This window comes from Budorcas taxicolor, chromosome 20 (assembly GCF_023091745.1).
Source record: "Budorcas taxicolor isolate Tak-1 chromosome 20, Takin1.1, whole genome shotgun sequence".
Classification (NCBI taxonomy): Eukaryota; Metazoa; Chordata; class Mammalia; order Artiodactyla; family Bovidae; genus Budorcas; species Budorcas taxicolor.
The window spans coordinates 70,819,798-70,840,346 of record NC_068929.1 but is presented as its reverse complement, the minus strand read 5'-3'; the positions used below and the strand labels follow the sequence as shown (position 1 = coordinate 70,840,346).

The 20,549-nt window shown below is 45.2% G+C and overlaps 1 protein-coding gene across 1 annotated transcript in view; it reads left to right on the top strand.

The window, feature by feature from the left end:
* ADAMTS16 (ADAM metallopeptidase with thrombospondin type 1 motif 16) overlaps positions 1–20,549 on the top strand; it is a 171,442-nt gene that overhangs the window by 77,255 nt on the left and 73,638 nt on the right. Inside the window, exons 10-15 of the mRNA XM_052659111.1 lie at positions 5,024–5,119; positions 12,042–12,190; positions 13,549–13,721; positions 15,523–15,653; positions 17,763–17,886; positions 18,288–18,532. Coding sequence (XP_052515071.1) covers positions 5,024–5,119; positions 12,042–12,190; positions 13,549–13,721; positions 15,523–15,653; positions 17,763–17,886; positions 18,288–18,532 — 918 coding nt within the window. The remainder of the gene's footprint in view (positions 1–5,023; positions 5,120–12,041; positions 12,191–13,548; positions 13,722–15,522; positions 15,654–17,762; positions 17,887–18,287; positions 18,533–20,549) is intronic.

Below are 20,549 nucleotides of genomic sequence, written 5' to 3'. Positions count from 1 at the left end.
GGATTTGAGTTGTTTAGATAACAAAATAAACATCATTTGAGATACTAGGGTTTCTATTTGTTTTCCAGGATAGAATGTCACATTGTTATTAAGTGGCCAGCATTTACATAAAGACACCAAAGCCTCGAATACTTTCTGACATGTTAGAACACAATAACATGAATTCTATATTTCAAGGCTCTTGTAACTCTTGATTTATTTCTACCTGGGGGCCTAGGATTGGGGACTGAGCAGTTTGAAGTATGGGGCTGAAATACACAGATGGCATAAACTGGGCACAGGCTGAAGAAGAGACACATCATGTGATTTAGTGGTGTGCTGACGGCCACCAGCCTCCTCTACATGGGAGCTTCTCACTTAAAACCCTTAAAAACGGTCACTTTCATTAGTATCTTCTATCTATATGTCTATGTTCTGCAGAATGGTTCCCAAAACTGTCATGTGAGAAGACTATGAAATGCTTTCAGCAGCAGTCTCAGTGTAGCATTTTCGTATCATAAGGTTTTACCCTCTGAAATCACCTCAGATGTTTCCATGATCACAATTCACTGATCACCATTATGAGCATTTTACACTAAAGAAGTTTCTGCTCACTCTGTCCAGCGTTTCCACAGAAACAAACTAACAGATGTTTGACTCACTCAGAAAGCATTTATTGAAAGCCAGCCAGGTGCTAAGCACTGCTCCAGGTATCGATAACAAAAACATAAAAATAATTTAACATTTTAAAGCCCCATTTATTTTACCCTCTTCCATCATCTCTGAAACCGCCCCAGGAATTAGCAGCATTGGCTCCCTCCAGCCACAGCCATGAACCAGGCTGGGAACTGGAAGTGAGCTCACATCTCCTCAGGATCGGAATCGAGAAAGGACACCGGCATGAGTTTGGTGCCTGTCGGGTGCCAAGCCCTGAGGCGGGCACAGGACCTCGGACACTTCATGTGGCCCCCGGGACAAGTTGATGGGCAGCTACATACAAGGACGATACCCGGGTTCTGCCTGCCCAATCTGTCCTGCCCAATTCACACCAGATACCTTCTCAGAAGCTCAAACCCTCCCCTGGGCCTCTATGTCCGTCTCCTGCTAACCCAGCCATAGGAGCTAACCGTTCCGCTATCACGCACTTAATCCATCTGTGTGTCCTTCCCTTTGCTTGTGCTTGCCCAGCCGCCGGAATCAGTAGGTCACCCCAGGGCAGGTGCCCCTCCCCTGCACCACTGTCTGCAATCTGTGTGTGATTTGACATATTTCCACACCGACCTTGAGCCTGGGTCCACGAGTTCTGATTTTAAGGAAGTTCTATTTGTATCCTGGTTTTCTGTCACGATGTCATCCGTGCAAACAGAGCTTCCTAGTTGTCTCTTTGGAGACTTACAGACACCCAGCCCCCTGATGGGATGGATGCCTTTAGGTTTTCTTATGGCTCTGATCTCTAAGCACCCCGTTCCAGCCACGAACGGAGACCCCATGCTAATTAATACAGCATGCTAATTAATGTCATGAGAACCAGGCGCAACACTGCTCACCAGGCATGACACCTTTGCCCCAGTACCACTTCATGATTCTGCCAGGCTCCAGAGAAAATACAATTTAACAGTACAGTGATTGTAAACATAGGAGGTTACTATGAACCACTCAAAATAAAAGCAATGAATTGATACCCAAATTAAAGCACCAAAAGCTTCTTAAAATTCCATGTTCTGAAAATTTGTCTTGAGACACAAGCGGGGTGGGGGTGGGGGTGGGGGGCTGGGGGGGTTCTTTAACAACTACTTTAACTGTTAAATATATAATGAATAAATTTATGGAGATTTCAGAATTAGGTTTTGTGAAAGTAAAATCCATCTGGATTGCTTAAAGGGAAATCTTTCAATCACTCACTCACAATGCAGAAAGCCTCGTGTGAGCTCATCTCTAGCATCGTTGAAGCAGGAAGTAGAGGCAAAGACACCGTGAAGCGCCATCTTTCAGACAGAACCATGTGGAAGTTTTGCTGTGTTGCATTTTCTTTATAACAGGAAGCGCCGTCAGTTCAGTTCAGTTCAGTCGCTCAGTCATGTCAGACTCTTTGCGACCCCATGAATCGCAGCACGCCAGGCCTCCCTGTCCATCACCAACTCCCGGAGTTCACTCAGACTCGCATCCATCGAGTCCGTGATGCTATCCAGCCATCTCATCCTCCGTCGTCCCCTTCTCCTCCTGCCCCCAATCCCTCCCAGCATCAGAGTCTTTTCCAATGAGTCAACTCTTCACATGAGGTGGCCAAAGTACTGGAGCTTCAGCTTTAGCATCATTCCTTCCAAAGAAATTCCAGGGCTGATCTCCTTCAGAATGGACTGGTTGGATCTCCTTGCAGTCCAAGGGACTCTCAAGAGTCTTCTCCAACACCACAGTTCAAAAGCATCAATTCTTCGGCACTCAGCCTTCTTCACAGTCCAACTCTCACATCCATACATGACTACTGGAAAAACCATAGCCTTGACTAGACGAACCTTAGTCGGCAAAGTAATGCCTCTGCTTTTGAATATGCTATCTAGTTTGGTCATAACTTTTCTTCCAAGGAGTAAGCATCTTTTAATTTCATGGCTGCAGTCACCATCTGCAGTGATTTTCGAGCTCCAAAAAATAAAGTCTGACACTGTTTCCACTGTTTCCCCATTTGTTTCCCATGAAGTGATGGGACCAGATGCCATGATCTTTGTTTTCTGAATGTTGAGCTTTAGGCCAACTTTTTCACTCTCCACTTTCACTTTCATCAAGAGGCTTTTTAGTTCCTCTTCACTTTCTGCCATAAGGGTGGGGTCATCTGCGTATCTGAGGTTATTGATATTTCTCCCAGGAATCTTGATTCCAGCTTGTGTTTCTTCCAGTCCAGTGTTTCTCATGATGTACTCTGCATAGAAGTTAAATAAGCAGCGTGACAATATATAGCCTTGACGTACTCCTTTTCCTATTTGGAACCAGTCTGTTGTTCCATGTCCAGTTCTAACTGTTGCTTCCTGACCTGCATACAGATTTCTCAAGAGGCAGGTCAGGTGGTCTGGTATTCCCATCTTTCTCAGAATTTTCCACAGTTTATTGTGATCCACACAGTCAAAGGATTTGGCATAGTCAATAAAGCAGAAATAGATGTTTTTCTGGAACTCTCTTGCTTTTTCCACGATCCAGCGGATGTTGGCAATTTGATCTCTGGTTCCTCTGCCTTTTCTAAAACCAGCTTGAACATCAGGAAGTTCACGGTTTACATATTGCTGAAGCCTGGCTTGGAGAATTTTGAGCATTACTTTACTAGCATGTGAGATGAGTGCAATTCTGTGGTAGTTTGAACATTCTTTGGCATTGCCTTTCTTTGGGATTGGAATGAAAACTGACCTTTTCCAGTCCTGTGGCCACTGCTGAGTTTTCCAAATTTGCTGGCATATTGAGTGCAGCACTTTCACAGCATCATCTTTCAGGATTTGAAACAGCTCCACTGGAATTCCATCACCTCCACTAGCTTTGTTCGTAGTGATGCTTTCTAAGGCCCACTTGACTTCACATTCCAGGATGTCTGGCTCTAGATGAGTGACCACACCATCGTGATTATCCAGGTCGTGAAGATCTTTTTTGTACAGTTCTTCTGTGTATTCTTGCCACCTCTTCTTAATATCTTCTGCTTCTGTTAGGTCCAGACCAGTTCACCACAGATGCAGATATTGAATGTCTTGGGAAATAGTGCAGCACTGGTTCAGGTATTCAGAACAGTAGTACAGATCATTTAAGAAATGTTTTCATTAGGTGCACCACAGCCCCCACCAGCTTTCCTGAAGGTCCCATCATTTCATGACCCCCATGGTCTACCCTTCAGTAAGATGTTCCTTTGGATCTAAAAGCATAAATAATTTCTTATAGTTGGAGAGGCTTTTTATTGTGATTAAACCTCAGATCTTGTTTTATTTTGCTCAGGAATCAGCTATGTGGGGCTTCCTTCCTCTGCACATGCCATTGTTCTTTCTCATCTTTCTTTGCATGAACCCTTCATTCCTTCTCTTTGGGAAGAGCCAGACTTGATCTGAAGAGTTGACTCATCTGTCCATCTTCTCCCACTCCTTTCCTGGGTCCTTCAGGAAAAGCTCTTTTCTAATGGCAAGCCTACCCTGCACCATGTTCTTTCCCTTGTAGCAGGGGAACCTCTTCCTATGTGCACCGATGGTGATTTATACCTGATCTACTCCCTCTAAGACCATTTTTGAGAGAGTGGGTCTGGTCATATTGCTATGGAACCCCATGCCTAGCTAGATACCTGGCACATTCTAGACTTTCATCAAAGATTTGGGGTTGGTGGATGGGTGGGTAAATGAATGAATGGATGACTGCCTAGAGAAATGGACACGTCAGCAAGTTTCATAGTCATCTTTGACATGCAAATGAGGATTCAGAGTTGCAGAGGTTAGTGAAAGGTAGGAGCAAGAGTGAATTATAAAATGTTATGTGTTGTTAGTTTTTAATTTCTTAATTTTTAATTATTTGTACTTGTCTTCAATGTCTGGATTAAGCATATTTTATTTTTAACTTAGGTATAATTTTGTTAAATCTATGATGAATGCTGCTACTGCTAATATAAATAAATAGAGCTTCGGGGATAGAATGACATTGGACCATGTCTAGAACATGAGACTTCTAGGTCATTAGTCTACCATGTGTACCTACTCCTGAGTAGACATTAGCTTTTAATTTATATCAGTTTTGTCCCTTAAACTTTTCAATGATGCTGGGCTTTCCAGGTATCTCAGCGGTAAAGAACCCACTTACCAAAGCAAGAGGTGCAGATTTCATCCGTGGGTTAGGAAGATCCCCTGAAAGAGGAAATGGCAACTTACTCTAGTGTTCTTGCCTGGAAGATTCCATGGACTCAGGAGCCTGGCAGGCTACAGTCCATAGGGTGGCAAAAGAGTCACACATGACTTAACAACTGAACAATGACAACATTTTATGACAGCTGTGTGGACCATTTCTAATACTAATGACCTTCTTTCCATTTTAGGATATCTGTAAAGCCCTGTGGTGCCACCGGATAGGAAGGAAATGTGAGACTAAATTCATGCCAGCTGCAGAAGGCACTACTTGTGGGCATGACATGGTAAGAAGCTCACCTTAGGTACAGACATCATATTCAGATATCAGCCTTTCAGCCATGCATCCTGCCTCCTTTTGTCTTTGTATTTCTGAGCCTGTCTTCCTGATCTTTATGTTCCTATCTGGTACAACTGAGCGACTGAACTGAACTGATACTATGTCGAAAGATTGCTTAATTTATATTAATTCTATGAAGAGGACTGACTCCCCTTCTCACTTTTCTAGTGATGCATTGATGAGATACCTGCAGTTACTAGACACTGATGTCAGGCAACAAGTGATGGCTGATTCTGTTTAATGAGGGGGAATGTTAGACTCTCGGCTACCTTATAATCATACAAAGAACTAGTAGTGTTCAGTAGTTCTGATAAAGCCTCAGAGCATCCATTGAAGACTGTGGAACAGAGCCTTTTGACTACTGCTCCTGGGAAATAAGATGCTGTCCTGGGGAAAAGAGAAAATTCATAAGACGGCAAGTTCATTACTAACTGGGAGACAATGACAATTCTGTCATTAAAACGGAAAATTAAATTCTCTTTATGCTCAAGAGTAATATTTTAATTCTTTTTATTTAAGCTGCACGATTGTATTTTTCAGACTATAAAAGGCTACCGAAAAAGATAGAAATATGTCAGACCCAAATTGTCACCGTAACCATTTTTTCTTCTATGTATCTGAACTTTTTAGTGATGCTAACCAGTACAAAAGGGAAACATATGCCTGAATATTACTGATCTAGTACATTTAAAGTCTGAAGTAAACTTTGTTACGCTATAAACATATTTAAATGTGAGTAGTTGACTCATTGGAAAAGACTCTGATGCAGGAGGGATTGGGGGCAGGAGGAGAAGGGGACGATAGAGGATGAGATGGCTGGATGGCATCACCAACTCGACGGACGTGAGTCTGAGTGAACTCCGGGAGCTGGTGATGGACAGGGAGGCCTGGCGTGCTGCGATTCATGGGGTCGCAAAGAGTCGGACACGACTGAGCGACTGAACTGAGCTGAACTGAGTACAGAAAGAAAGGATTTACAGTATTAAGAAACAATGCTAACATGCTTTCGGGTTAAATTATTGCAATGCTGACTGAGAAAATGAAGAGAAATGAGGTAAATTTGCCCAGGAATAACACCTAAGAACCATTCATCCTACACGTGTTAATACGCTTTATTTTCAGACTTTCCAAGGGTGGGATTGATATTTAAATCTGTCTAGTGATATAGACAGCAGTAAACGAATCCACAACAAAAGAGTCTAATAAGAACGCTTTTAGTCTCTCAAAAGGCAGAAGGAGAAGAGAGTGACAGTGGATAAAATGGCTGGATGGCATCTGGTGGACATGAACTTGAGCAAACTCAGGGAGAGGGTGACAGGGAAGCCTGGAATGCCGCAGTCCACGGAGCTGCAAAGAGTCAGACATGACTTGACAACAGCTTGATACTGAACAACAGTATCTCAAAAGAGGAAATGCGTTTGCTGAGGTACTGCAATGTAGAAATACCAGCTGTCACAGGATACCAGGGAACTTGGGCTTCCCTGGCAGCTTAGATGGTAAAGAATCTGTCCCTGATGCGGGAGACCCGGGTTGTACCCCTGGGTCGGGAAGATCCCCCGGAGAAGGAAATGGCTACCCACTCCAGTGTTCTTGCCTGGAGAATTCCATGAATGGAGGAGCCTGGTGGGCTACAGTCCATGGGGTCCCAAAGAGTTGGACACCACTGAGCGACTGACGCTCTAACCAGGCGATTACCTGAGCTTTAAGCTGCAGGTGGTCATGACTCCCCGCACAGAGTTGCTTGCAAAGTTTTCAAAATTATGCTGATTTCTTGAGAGATTGGTAGCCTTCCCATTGTTGCCCTGGTGATGGTGCACACCAGTATGGCTTGGCTCTCCAGGCAGCCTGCTTTCTTTAAAATCTACTACTTTTCTGGGATGCTGTAATAACTCTGGTGCCACCAGTATATTATCATTACATTCTGTTTACCTTGAAAGCACAATTGTTGTTGTTCAGTTTCTAAGTTGTGTCTGACTCTTTGGGACCCCAGGGACTGCAGTACGCACCAGCCTCCCCTATCCTTCACTATCTCCTGGAGTTTGCTTAAACTGATGTCCATTGAGTCAGTGATGGCATCCAACCATCTCATCCTCTGTGGCTGATTTTCATTGGTATTTTTTTTTCATTATGTTTCCAAATAGAGCTCTTTCCTTCAAATTGAAAAGAATTAGCGCATATTAAGCCAGAATAGATACTTACAAATTGTGCGGCATTAAGTGTTCTGCCTAGAATCTCGTGGGTGCCCAGTGGCCAGGATGGGACAAGCATCAGAGGCCCCTGTAAAAGCTTCTTTGATGTTAGTTGTGTGTCCTTGTGCATCACTGGTCCATAGGTGTCCATGAGGTGCACTGACTGAGAAGCGAGCGTTACCGAAAGTCAGTGTCCCCCTACTTTGGGGTATTCCAGAGCAGTGGGTATGTTCTAGATAACTGACAGTAGCTCTTCAGCTTCTGTACATCTCTCTCCTGAATGGGAGCCTATTCCCCTCCACCGGCTACAACAATGAGGCTCTGGGTGGACATGCAGGCAGGTACACCTGACCAGTGGCCAGTACATCTTTTAGTGACAAGAGCTGTCCTTAGAGCGTTATATACATTGAATCCCCACAAGCATCCAGAGGGTAAACCTATGGTAGCCCCCACTGTAGACCCAAGAACTCTTCCAGGGAAAAGACACTGGGTTCCCTGTGCTTGCACCATGAGAAATCCGTAGCAAGGGGGTGAGGACCACAGCCTGGATGCACGCCAGAGCAGATTCTGGTTCTTCAGTGATCCCTGGTGTAAAATTAAACCAGCTCTCACTTTGCGATTACGTTTGGTACAGGGACTGGCTCATTACCTTGGATCCCTGGAACAACTCAGTCTGGTGGTTTCCATCATGCTTGATGCTCAGAGGACGGGCAGGCTCAGGGCCCCTGAGTCAGTGCCCAGGTCACGCACCTAGCTGAGCCGATATGTGGGGCTCGTTCTCCCCTCCATGGCATCAATTTTCGTGACTCATTATGCTGCTTCCCTGTCTGTACTGGGTTTCAGAGTGACTGTGGATTCCGTGGTCAGCATCACAACAGGATGTGTGCTTCACGGTGACCTCACACTGCCCAAGAGAAAGCCTTCTTTCAAGTCATCGACAAAATATAAAACTGTGACCAAATGGGATGGTTCTTAGAAATATAACCAGTGCTTCTTCGGACATTTTGTGTGTCTACTTAACATAAGGATCTTATGCTGACCATGTCACTCACCAGCTGCACGGGTCTGCAACCTGTGAGAAATTATGCTCAAAATTGTATGTGTGCATGTTTATATTTGTGTGTCTACATGCAGCTTTCTTGGGAGAAGATGTAGTGGCTTCTCCTCAAATTCACAAAAAATAGCTTTTTAAAATTAATTTTTAAGAATAGTCCCTTAAGGATAATCTTGGTCATATGTCCAGAGAGAATGATAATTGGAAAAGATACATGCACCCGTATGTTCATAACAGCACTATTTACAGTAGCCAAGCCGTGAGAGCAACCTAAATGTCCATCGACAGATGAATGGATAAAGAAGATGTGGTACGTGTACGCAATGGAATATTACTCAGCCATAAAATGAATGAAACAATGGCGTTTGCAGCAACATGGATGGACCTAGACATTATCATACTAAGTGAAGTCAGCCAGGCAGAGAAAGACAAATATCATATGATACCACTTATTTGTGGAGTCTAAAAAAGGACGCAAATGAATTTATACACGAAACAGAAACAGACTCACAGAGAGAGGAAACAACGTATGGTAACCAAAGGGGAATAAAGTAGGAGCGTGGGCTTAACAGATGCGCATCACTGTACATAAAGCAGACAGCGAGGACCTACTTTACAGCCCAGGAAACTACATCAAATGTTGTATAATAACCTACAAGGGAAAAGAATCGGAAAAAATACATATTTATGTAAGTATAACTGAATCACCTTGCCATACACCTGAAACTAACACAGCGTTGTGAATCAACTGCACTTCAATTTTACAAAAGGACACTCTGACAAAAACAGCAAAGAAAAAAATGCTGGTGTTTTGCAATGCAGTTATTGAAGCAATGATTATCAAAGCAAAAGACTGGAAATGATGCAAGTGTTCATCAGAAGGACACGGATTGGAAATACACTTACTGGAATGTTTTGTTTCTGCAACAAAGAAGTGAGGGATGTGTCTACCTTCTTCTGCGGAATGAACTACAGAATATAGAGTTAAGTGAAGAAAAGAGAATGGAAAAAGATAACACGGGGTCATTTATGAAAGAAAAGGAACAATTAATCTACATTGTTTGCTTATGTCAAAAAATAAAAGAATAAATTCCAAGTCTCAGAAAAACATTACATAAACCCTGTGTTGTTCAGTTGCTCAGTCGTGTCCGACTCTTTGTGATCCCTGGACTGCAGCACACCAGGCTTCCCTGTCCTTCACCATCTCCCGGAGCTTGCTTAAACTCATGTTCATTCAGTTAGTGATGCTGTCCAACCATTTCATCATCTGTTGTCCCTTCCCCTCCTGCCTTCAATCTTCCCCAGAATCAGGGTCTTTTCTAATGAGTTGGCTCATCGCATCGTGTGGCCAAAGGATTGGAGATTCAGCTTCAGCATCAGTCTTCGCAGTGACTATTCAGGACTTATCTCCTTCAGGACTGATTTGATCTCCTTGCAGTCCAAGGAACTCTCAAGAGTCTTCTCTAACACCACAGTTCAAAAGCATCAATTCTTCAATGCTCAGCCTTCTTTATGGTCCAACACTCACATCCATATCTGACTACTGGAAAAATCATAGTTTTGATTCTATGGACCTTGGTTGGAAAACTAATGTCTCTGCTTTTTAATACGTTGTCTAGGTTTTTCATAGCTTTTCTTCCAAGGAGTAAGCGTCTTTTAATTTCATGGCTGCAGTCACCATCTGCAGTGATTTTGGAGCCCAAGAAAATAGTCTGTCACTGTCTCCATTGTTTCCCCATCTATTTGTCATGAAGTGATGGGACCGGATGCCACGATCTTCATTTTTTGAACGTTGAGTTTTAAGCCAGCTTTTTCACTCTCCTCGTTCACCTTCATCAAGAGGTTCTTTAGTTCTTCATTTTCTGCCATAAGGGTGGTGTTATCTGCATATCTGAAGTTATTGATATTTCTCCCAGCAATCTTAATTCAAGTTTGTGCTTCATCCAGCCTGGCATTTCACATGATGTACACTGCATATAAGTTAAATAAGCAGGGTGACAATTCACAGCCTTGATGAACTCCTTTCCCAGTTTGGAACCAGTCTGTAGTTCCATGTCTGTTTCTAACTGTTGCTTCTTGACCTGCATACAGCTTTCTCAGGAGGCAGGTAAGGTGGTCTGGTATTCCCATCTCTTGAAGAACTGTCCACAGTTTGTTGTGATCCACACAGTCAAAGGCTTTAGCATAGTCAATTAAGCAGAAGTAGATGTCTTTCTGGAATTCTCTTGCTTTTTCTATGATCCAATGGATGTTGGCAATTTTATCTCTGATTCTTTATGTCATTTTAAAACAAATCCTTATGTCATGTAAACCCTTTATGTCATTTTAAAATAAAACTAGACCAAATTTTATTAAAGTAATTTATAAGCATCCCAAGAAAAATGAAATAATTTAACCTAAACAAGTCCCATTTAGGCTTTAAGTCAAGGTATTGGCTTAACCATGACTTGACAGAGGAATTATCCAAGTGACTTTAAAAACCCAGCGCTTTCTGCATCTCAGGTCGAATGTATCCAGTAGACACCCGGTACTAGAAGGAATCATAAGCTGTTTTCAGCGACCATATCAATATTGATAGATTGTTTTTGCCTTCCTAAAACTATTATTTTATAGTCTCCTACACCGTGTTTGCCATCAGAATGCCGACTGTGCCCAGTGCATGAGTCCATCAGTGAGAAAACCAAGGCCACTGAACGCAACCGTCTATCTTGTGTAGCTTTTGCACGTGGTGCAAGTGAAGAAACCACGGGGACTTTAGCAGAATAACATCAATGGGCTCTTCTCTGGAGGAAGGGAGGCTGATAGCATCCCCGGCCTCCCTGAGACAGGTGGAGCCCTGTGTGGGTTGTTTCATGTCCTCGGAAGGCTGTGTGACCTCTGACAGGCATCACTTAAAGCCTGCAGGCTCCCAGCCCAGGTGCTTCAGAGCAAAAGCATGAAGCACCGGACGGAAATGACAAGGTGTTGAGACACACAGACCCTCCAGCTGACTTTTCCGTCCGACAGTCGGTCTGTTGTGACGGCAAGAGATGAAGAGCATGTTGTTGCCAGGGAAGGTTAGAGTTCACACACCTGAGAGGTGAACAGTCGGACTACGTGTTCCTGCAACAAAACTTGACGGCACGTGTGAGATTCCAGCAGCTCAGACAGATGCCTGCAAACTAGTCTTCTCTGTATCTTCCCTTCATGCGGATTTACAGAACAAGGCTAACTTTGGAAAGAAAAAAAGAAAAGTAGCATTGACATATATACGCTACCGTGTGTGAAATAGACAGCTAGTGGGAGCTGCTGTGTAACCCAGGGAGCTCAGCGCGGGGCTCCGTGCTGAGCGGAGCGGTGGGATGGGGGCGGGGTCTGGGAAGGAGGCTCAGGAAGGAGGGGACAGATGTATACATGGGGCTGCTTCACGCTGTGGTACAGCAGAAACTAACACAACGTGGTAGAGCAGCTACACTTCAATTTTAAAAAAGCATTTTTAATGTATTTTCATATGTGCTCCTGAGGAGGGCAGGGAGACTGATGTCTGCGTATACTACCAAGCTTCCGGGGCTGAGCATTGCGGTAGTGATGAAGCCAGTCTCCACCCACAGTCAGATCACTGTTCTTGTTTTCGTTGTAATTTTCAGTGGTGCCGCGGAGGGCAGTGTGTGAAATACGGGGACGAAGGCCCCAAGCCCACTCACGGTCACTGGTCAGACTGGTCTCCCTGGTCGCCTTGCTCCAGGACCTGCGGAGGAGGGGTGTCACACAGGGACAGGCTCTGCACAAACCCCAGGTGAGCGCTCAGACCGCCCTCCTCCCCAGCGAGCCACCTCTCTGTGACAAACTTCCCAAACAGAATGTGGAAGGAAGCTCGGGGAAAATAATTCTGTACTTCCCGTATTACTGCAGAAGAATTCCAAGGCAGAAAGCCCTTTCACTCAGGCATGTACTGTACAGTGATGTCTCTGTGATATGATTTAAGGCGCTTGTAACTATTTGACCACAACAAAAGTAACAGTGCATGGATGCCCAGCTTCTCAGTCATGTATAACCCCTTGCGGCCCCATGGACCTACCAGGCTCCTCTCTCCATGGAACTTCCCGGGGAAAAGTACCAGAGTGGGTTGCCATTTCCTTCTTAAGGGGATCTTCCCAACCCAGGAGTTGAACCCAACTCTCCTGCATTAGCAGGCAGATTCTTTACCGCTGAGCCACCAGGGAAGGCCCCGAAGTAACAGACCAACAACAGTATTCAGGAACTCGATTGTAATCACATTTACATGAAATACCAAGGTTCTGCCTAAAATATGGAAATTAGTCATAAGAAAAGTGTAGAGAACACAAATGAGTATGAATCAGTAAGAACAATTTTTTCAAGTGAGAGAAACAAAGCCTTGGTTTCTTGTCAAATATATTGACCTGCACGGTGTGTGGCTTCATTGTGTCTTGTGTAGGAGACAAGGATGTTAGAAGCAGACCGCAGTGCAGTGGAATGAAAGGGGTGTTCAGTTGTCATTGTGCACCTTTATTTGTTTAACTTACATTGACACTAAGTAAGATGATTTATGTCAGTCCTGTCTGTAATGCATGAGACCCAGCTGGTCTCCTGCTTCGGCAGGATGCTCCCCTTCTGGGGTGTCTGCATGAATTCTAGGGGTGAAGGGGGGTGTTTACTGTCCCTTACAGCCAGTGGAGGATGACTGCTCCTTCTGTCCCCATCTGATGTCCTGGCCTTGTCACAAGGAAGCTGGGAGTGGAAAGAAGCTGCCATCTGGAGCGTGAAGCAGTTGAATTTCAGGCTCATTTCTGCTTTTCACCACTGCCCTTCCTTAGTCATGCTCTGCTTTTTAGAATTCAGAAAACAGAGGTGCCCACCTGCCTCCTACAGGGAGATGAGCAAATACATGCCACTCGTTTTCCAAGTTCTAACCTGTTGTATCAATATTGCAAATGATACACCCAATAAAAAAGGCAAACACTACCCATATTGTAAGAATGTAACAAGTGCAAGGGGCTTCTTAGAAAGGCACTTTCCTTGGCCGGTGACAGTAACTACCTTATTTCCTGCTCCCTCTGCCTAACAAGCCCGATTCAAGGGAGGGGTGAGTAGCTGTTCTAAGGCAAGTTGCTAACCATGAACTATACATTTCAGACCATCGCATGGAGGCAAGTTTTGTGTGGGCTCCACGCGAACTCTGAAGCTTTGCAACAGTCACACATGTGCCCACAACGGCGTCGACTTTCGCGCCCAGCAGTGCGCAGAGTTCAACGGCAAACGGTTCCGAGGATGGTTCTACAAGTGGAAGCCTTACACCCACGTGGAAGGTAAATCTCAAATCCTGCTTTCTGGCAGCAGCCTCGGCTTCCTCGCCGTTTAAAGAACTGCAGAGTCTGTAGAGTGGGTCCAGGTAGACCGGATACTGTGAGGCCAGTCACAGCTTCTGTTCTGGTTGTCAGGGCTGTTCCACCTGCCCCGAGGCATCTTACTGAAAGCTGACCAGCTGTGTGCTCAGAAAAACGGCAAGCTAGTGAGTCTGTGCAAAGTGCCGTGGAATCCTTAAAGAGGTGATGAAACACTCAAAGTCCATGATTTATTGATAATGAATCAATTCTTTTAAAATTACAAATCACAGTAGCTGATGGTGATATGGCGATGAGTATATCGCCCATTGAATGATTAGCATTGCTGAAAAATGAAAGAAAAATATCCATATCTTTTGGAAAATCAGATACTACACTGTATTTGGAAAAATTAGATCTATAACTTAGAAACCAAGAAGCTTATTTGTACTGTATGTAAGATTTTACTCTCCAGATGGAGAGAAATATGTGTTATTCTTAACATTATAATAACTTGAACTCAGTAGCTCAAGTAGTATAATTTGAGAATAAATTCAAAGAACACCTAATCATCGTGTTCTTCGGAATTGAGAATATTATCAGGAAATACTTGGGGAATACATAAGTCGGGCCTTATCTCACCTGGCACTTAACTATCTCAGTATATATAATGTTATCATGGTGAGAGGTTTATGAAATCAGTAAATTCTGGAAGGAAAATTGAAGCAGTTTTACACAAAGGCTTTTTGTTGGGTTATTACTTCCAAACTCAGCAAAAATTAAGCCAGTGAGAAACAAGGAAGCAGGAGAATAAAGGAGAAAGAACGTTGAGATCAGGGTCAAAAAATCTGTGTGCTGTTTCTGGTTTTCCTAGTCTTCAGTAAATACGTTCATTGATCATGGAAACACATATTAAATTTGATTCTTAGCATTATTCAGTCGGTTCTCTTATCCTGCACAATAAAGAACATATTTGTATATGAACATTGGGCCAATGGAAACTCCTAAGGCAGAAAAATATTTATTATCAACTGTTCCCTTCTTTAATATTTATTCTCAACTCTTGCATTCTTTACTGAGAAGAGAAAAAAGGAAAAAAAATTTTCTACAGAAGTTCGTATTAGCCGTATAAATTATAAATCCTTGAAACGGATTACCGAGCGAGGGTGTGAACTTGATCTTCCAGGCTTAAGTACATAATGAGATCTATATTCTCCATGTGACAATATTTTTGGCAACTCATTATATTTTTTAAGAAAAACCAATGTTCTTTGGAGATTGCATCCAAAAGTTATTCTCTTTATCAGTTTAAAAATATTATGTGTTTTACTAAATGTAGTAGCTAATTAAGAAATTTTGTGATTATTTTAATTATTTTATTGTACTTTATAAGAATTTTGTATATTGTTGCAAAATGGTAGTGATTTTTTGCATTTCTACACAGATCAGTTAATTATACTAGTAAAATAGTTGAACAGTAATGTAGTTCAAGTCAACAAATGTTTATTGAATGCCTGCTATGTGCCAACCACTGTGTATAGAATGAGGATCAATAAAGGACACAGTAGAGTAAAAATTAATAGTGAAGCTTTAAAAAATAATTTAAAAATGAAAGGAAAAAAGAAGTCGAAAGAGGCAATTTTTAAAATGTCTTTGCTATGTATTATTGTGTGGGAGTTTTTGTGGGCAAAAAAAGAAAAAAAATAGTCTATAACATTTAGAGCAAAAAGTGATCAGAGCTTAAGTATCTTTCTTATTTGTGTTTGTGTGTGTATTTCTTTTTAAGATCAGGACTTCTGCAAACTCTACTGTATCGCAGAAGGATTTGATTTCTTCTTTTCTTTGTCAAATAAAGTCACAGATGGGACTCCATGCTCGGAGGATAGCCGTAATGTTTGTATAGATGGGATATGTGAGGTAATAATGATCATTCATTCATTCAACAAACATCTCCCAACAGTCCGCTTTGTGCCAGGCATCCTGTAAGGGGCTAGGGAGACCAGACACCTAAAACCACACCCTTTCCCTCCCTGTCACAGCCCAGAGGGAGAGAAAGCCATGAGCGCAGGAGGCAGTTTGGCAGTGGAGGTGTGTGCAGAGCTCCGCGGGAGGGACAAGCTGCTTCCCTCTTAGACATGGACCCGGGAAACTCGCAGGGCTGCTGGGGAGGGGAGCTAGATCTGAAAGGATGAGATGGAAGAGGGGCGTGGGGGAAGCGGGGAGAGGGACCTGGTGGTGCAGGAATCACGGGCTGCAGGACCGGTCCGGTGGTCAGAGAACGAGGAGGCAGCAGGAGCTGGGGGACGCTGGCGGCGAGTGGAGCGGGAGGTGCTCGCAAAGGTGCTGCCGGGAGACTTGGGTGGTTTTACCCTCACATTCCAGTGGAAGACACTGCAGCTGGGAACCGGCAGGCGAAGCATCAGACGGCAGCCACCCGGCGGTGGCGTCAGAGTGCAGGAAGCCAGGCACAGCCTAGAGCCAGGGGCCCCTGCATGGCTCTGGCGGGATCTCGGGGAGATCACAGCCTCACTCCTGCTGGAGAGGGACTCTGGGCGTGGGCTGGGAAACGGGCTGCTGCGTGGACCCAAAGCTCTGAGCTTATCACCATGCGCAGAAGTGAGATGTGGGGAGCATTTCGTTGCATTAGTAAACAAAGGGCGGGGGGGGCTATGTGCAATGACAAATACCGGGCTTTTCAGGGAAGTGACTCAATATCTGTATTCAGTGGAGTCCAAAGACCTTGGTCCCAGATCTGATTTCCTCTAAAAGTGTAAACCGTGACTGTGGTAAAGTCGGACCAGCACTATGAGGTTAGACTAAAGCAGCACACACAGGGCTTCCCTGGGGGCTCAGACGGTAAAGAATCCGCCTGCAGTACAGGAGACCCGGGTTCCATCCCTGGGTGGGGAAGATCCCCGGGAGACGGGAATGGCAACCCACTGCAGTGGGTTGCCTGGAGAACCCCATGGACAGAGGAGCCTGGCAGGCTACAGTCCATGTGGTTGCAAAGAGTCAGACACCAGACACAACTGAGCAATTCACACACACACACACACACACACACACAGTTCAGATCTCTTTCAGCTTCAAAACGCTCAGCTCTCCACCCACCATGTCTGATTATCAGTCAGTTTGTTAAATATCTCATTGTTTTTATGTATTCTTAGTGATACAGTGTCACAATTCCTTATTTATAATTCTAAAGTCCAAAGAGCCGCAAAATGGAAAGTTTATATGTCTGTAAAATATAAGGCAACTTGAATTTATTTGTTTGCGATGCTGCCTTAAATTCATGAGACTGTCTTCAGTTATGTTTATCCCACTCAGTGTGTGAGTTTTACAAACATCATCCATGTCCCCACATCTTATATATAATATGTTAGCTACCTTCCTGCAGTCCAAAAACACTGAGTTGTGCAGTGTATCTGGTCCTGGTATTTCAAACAAGGGATTGTGGACCCTGGTTACTTCATTTCTGAATGGATTTTCTTTTTTACCTAGGTAGCCTATATCTTTTGTTAGGAAACGTAAGATGAGCAAGCATCATAGAATTTATAAAGAGCTGCTAAAATTCTAAGACCATAGCCAAATGTGCTATAATTTGGGAATAATCGTCCCATGGTCTACGTTCCTTCTTTGTCTCTACACAAGACAATCCAAAAGCATGAGGTGAATTCCAGTGGACCCCCATGAGGCCACATGCTTGTCATTTGTGCTTGGCTCTTGATGTCGGGCTGAAATTTACCCACGTCTCCCACAAGACAATGAGACAGGTGTAACCCAGGGCTCCAGACAGGACGGCCGTGTAGCAGTGCCAGAGAGGACAGGCTGTGCTTGCCACAAGAAGGCCTCCTTTGGACGGAAGCATAGCTTGACAGTCTCACAGCGCACATACTGGGTATCCAATAAATATTTGTTAACTCTCCCGTGTCAGTGAAACTTTCCAGCTCTCCGGGGAAAGGTTTGTGACTTCGCTCCTGTTGTCTTGTCTTTCATGAATGACCCGTGGCCTCGTGGGTCCCACAGAGAGTGGGGTGTGACAACATCCTGGGGTCCGACGCTACGGAGGATGCCTGTGGCATCTGCCAAGGCAACAACTCCAGCTGCACAACGCACAAGGGCCTTTACGCCAAGCAGCACCGGGCCAACCGTGAGTCCACCCGTGGGATCCGCCCACCAGCCGAGCAGAGACAGAAAGGGACCCTCGGTGGGAAGGAAGGGGGTGTAGAGAAAATAGCCAATAGGCAGGGTCCTGAGAGCCCTATGTGACTCTTGGCTGCTTTGCTTCTCAAACCTGTTTTGATTAGAAGTGGTTGCTAGGTTATTTCAATTAAAGCAGTTCTTAGAAACCATGAATATTACAATAGTTCTGTTCCAATTGAAAAAAAAAAAAAAAACTCCTTTATAGGATTCATGGAACTGGATGGCCAAACTAGACCTCCAGGTTCCAAACTCTGATCCCCAAGGGCTGGTCACGGAGAGCCACGGGCCCTGGGGTTGGCCCTGCGCTGCTGAAACACCACCTTCTCCCCTCCCATTTCCTCTGCCCAGAGTATTACCAGATGGTCACCATCCCCTCTGGAGCCCGGAGCATCCACATCTATGAAACGAACGTATCTACCTCCTACATTTCCGTGCGAAATGCACTAAAAAAGTACTACCTGAATGGACACTGGACGGTGGACTGGCCTGGCCGGTACAAGTTTTCAGGAACCACCTTTGACTACAGACGTTCCTACAAGGAGCCTGAGAGCTTAGCCTCTCCTGGGCCAACCAACGAAACGCTGATTGTGGAGGTGAACCCCAGCCTCCTGCTCTCAGGGCTTGGACGGGGGGTCTTGGGGCATTTCTGTAGGTTCAAGGCCATATTGGTGAAATATCACATCCCCAGAAAATTGTTTGCAGTTAATGTCTCTGAAACAAGACTAATCAATGCACAGACTGAGTGAGCCAGTGGACCGCTCGTCTTTCCCTCTAGGCGCGTGATGAGATTTATAAGGACACACCCATGCAATCCTGGGTTTTCCATCTTTATTAGTGGATCGTGACCTAAGCCCGCATCTCTCCTGTAAGCTCTGTGGCCATGAGAAGCGGCCGCGGTGGGGGTCTCTGTCTGTGCCTGTGTTTCGGGTGGGATCAGGATTCTCCTGAGTCCAGTGGAGACAGGAGTGAGGTGAGAACCCATCACCTGGGCCCAGTGCCAGGCAGGGGCCCACACACAAGCCCCTCTGTGTTCTGCCCAAAATGGCACAGGCCCATGAGATACACTTGAGCAACTTCTAACAACGTAATGTGTCCCCTTGGGACCAGGCAGATGGTGGCAACATGCAGCAGACACACTAATTTCATATGTTTTTACATTTCTGTGCACATTTAAAGGAAAAACTTGGTTAAAAGCTTCCCCCTCGGCCTGCACCTGTGCATGCAGTTGTGAACCCCCCCCCCCCAGGTGCGCTCCACCTGCAACGTGGGCCTGGCAGCTCCATCCCGCCATGCTTGCGTCATCCTGAGAGATGCCTCATCTCCACACGTCCCACCTGCGTCTGCCCTCTCGACCTGGGACTGCTCCCGCCTCCACTTTACAGACACGCTCACCCTGGGTTCCTGCCTTGGTTGTCTCTCTCCCACCATCTGAGGCTGTTAGCTTTATTGCGCATGCGTGCCCAGTCCCGTCTGACTCAGTGGGACCCCGTGGACTGCAGCCCACCAGGCTCTCTGTCCATGGGATTTCCCAGGCAAGAATACTGGAGTGGGCTGCCATTTCCTCCTCGAGGGGATCTTCCCGACCCAGGGATTGAACCGCATCTCCTGTGCTGGCAGGCAGGTTGTTTACCTGGGGAGCCCCTTTTAGCTTTATTACTCACAGAGAAACAGAGGTCGATCAGGGTTGAAAGCGATCGAGGCTTCCTGGGAGCCCGTTTCCCGTTTCAGGATGTCAGGGGCGAGAGCAGATCTATGGCCTGCAGTGAGGCCGTCTGTCCAGGGCTTATCCCTGTCCTACAGCATCTGCCCAGCTAGACTTGAGCTATGTTGTCGGGGACGGGACTGTCGTGCCAGGGAGTCGGGGAAGGTCCAGTGACTTCATCCACTGGGCCTTCCCATTAAGAAGCAGTGAAGGCTTCAGAGATGGGATTTCTAGTAACAGGCTAATGGCAAAGTTCCCCGCCCCCAACCCACCCGAAAAAAGCCTGTCATCGAGATCAAGTGTTCAAATACTTTTAGGAGGAAAACGTAGTTGGTTCATGTGGTCGGGTTTCCAGCTAGGAAGTGAAGAGTCCAGGTGCGATTCCATAAGCATGGTTCACATGTGTGTCCAGCCAGAGAGGGCATCTTTCCTCCTGCGCCCACATGGAACATGTCAGTAGGTGGGAGATCTCTGCATCCAGTCCCCAGAGAAAGGACTCAGAGTTAGCTTCCATCCTACAGAGATGAGATGCACTCAACTGTTGGTTGTTTGGAACTCACTAGGCTAGGAGTCGGACACGACTGAGTGACTTCACTTTCACTTTTCCTTTCATGCATTGGAGAAGGAAATGGCAACCCACTCCAATGTTCTTGCCCGGAGAATCCCAGGGATGGGGGAGCCTGATGGGCTGCCGTCTGTGGGGTCACACAGAGTCGGACACGACTGAAGCGACTTAGCAGCAGCAGCAGCAGCAGGAATTGTGAAGGTGCTTTTAAAGTATCACTTTCTGATTTGCTCAGCTGGGGAGGATGGCTGGGGCTTGCCAGGAAACACCCAGGGAAAGAACCACATGTCTTTGTTAGGTTGCAGAGACCTTGCAGGGAATACTGCATACAGCAGAAGAATCA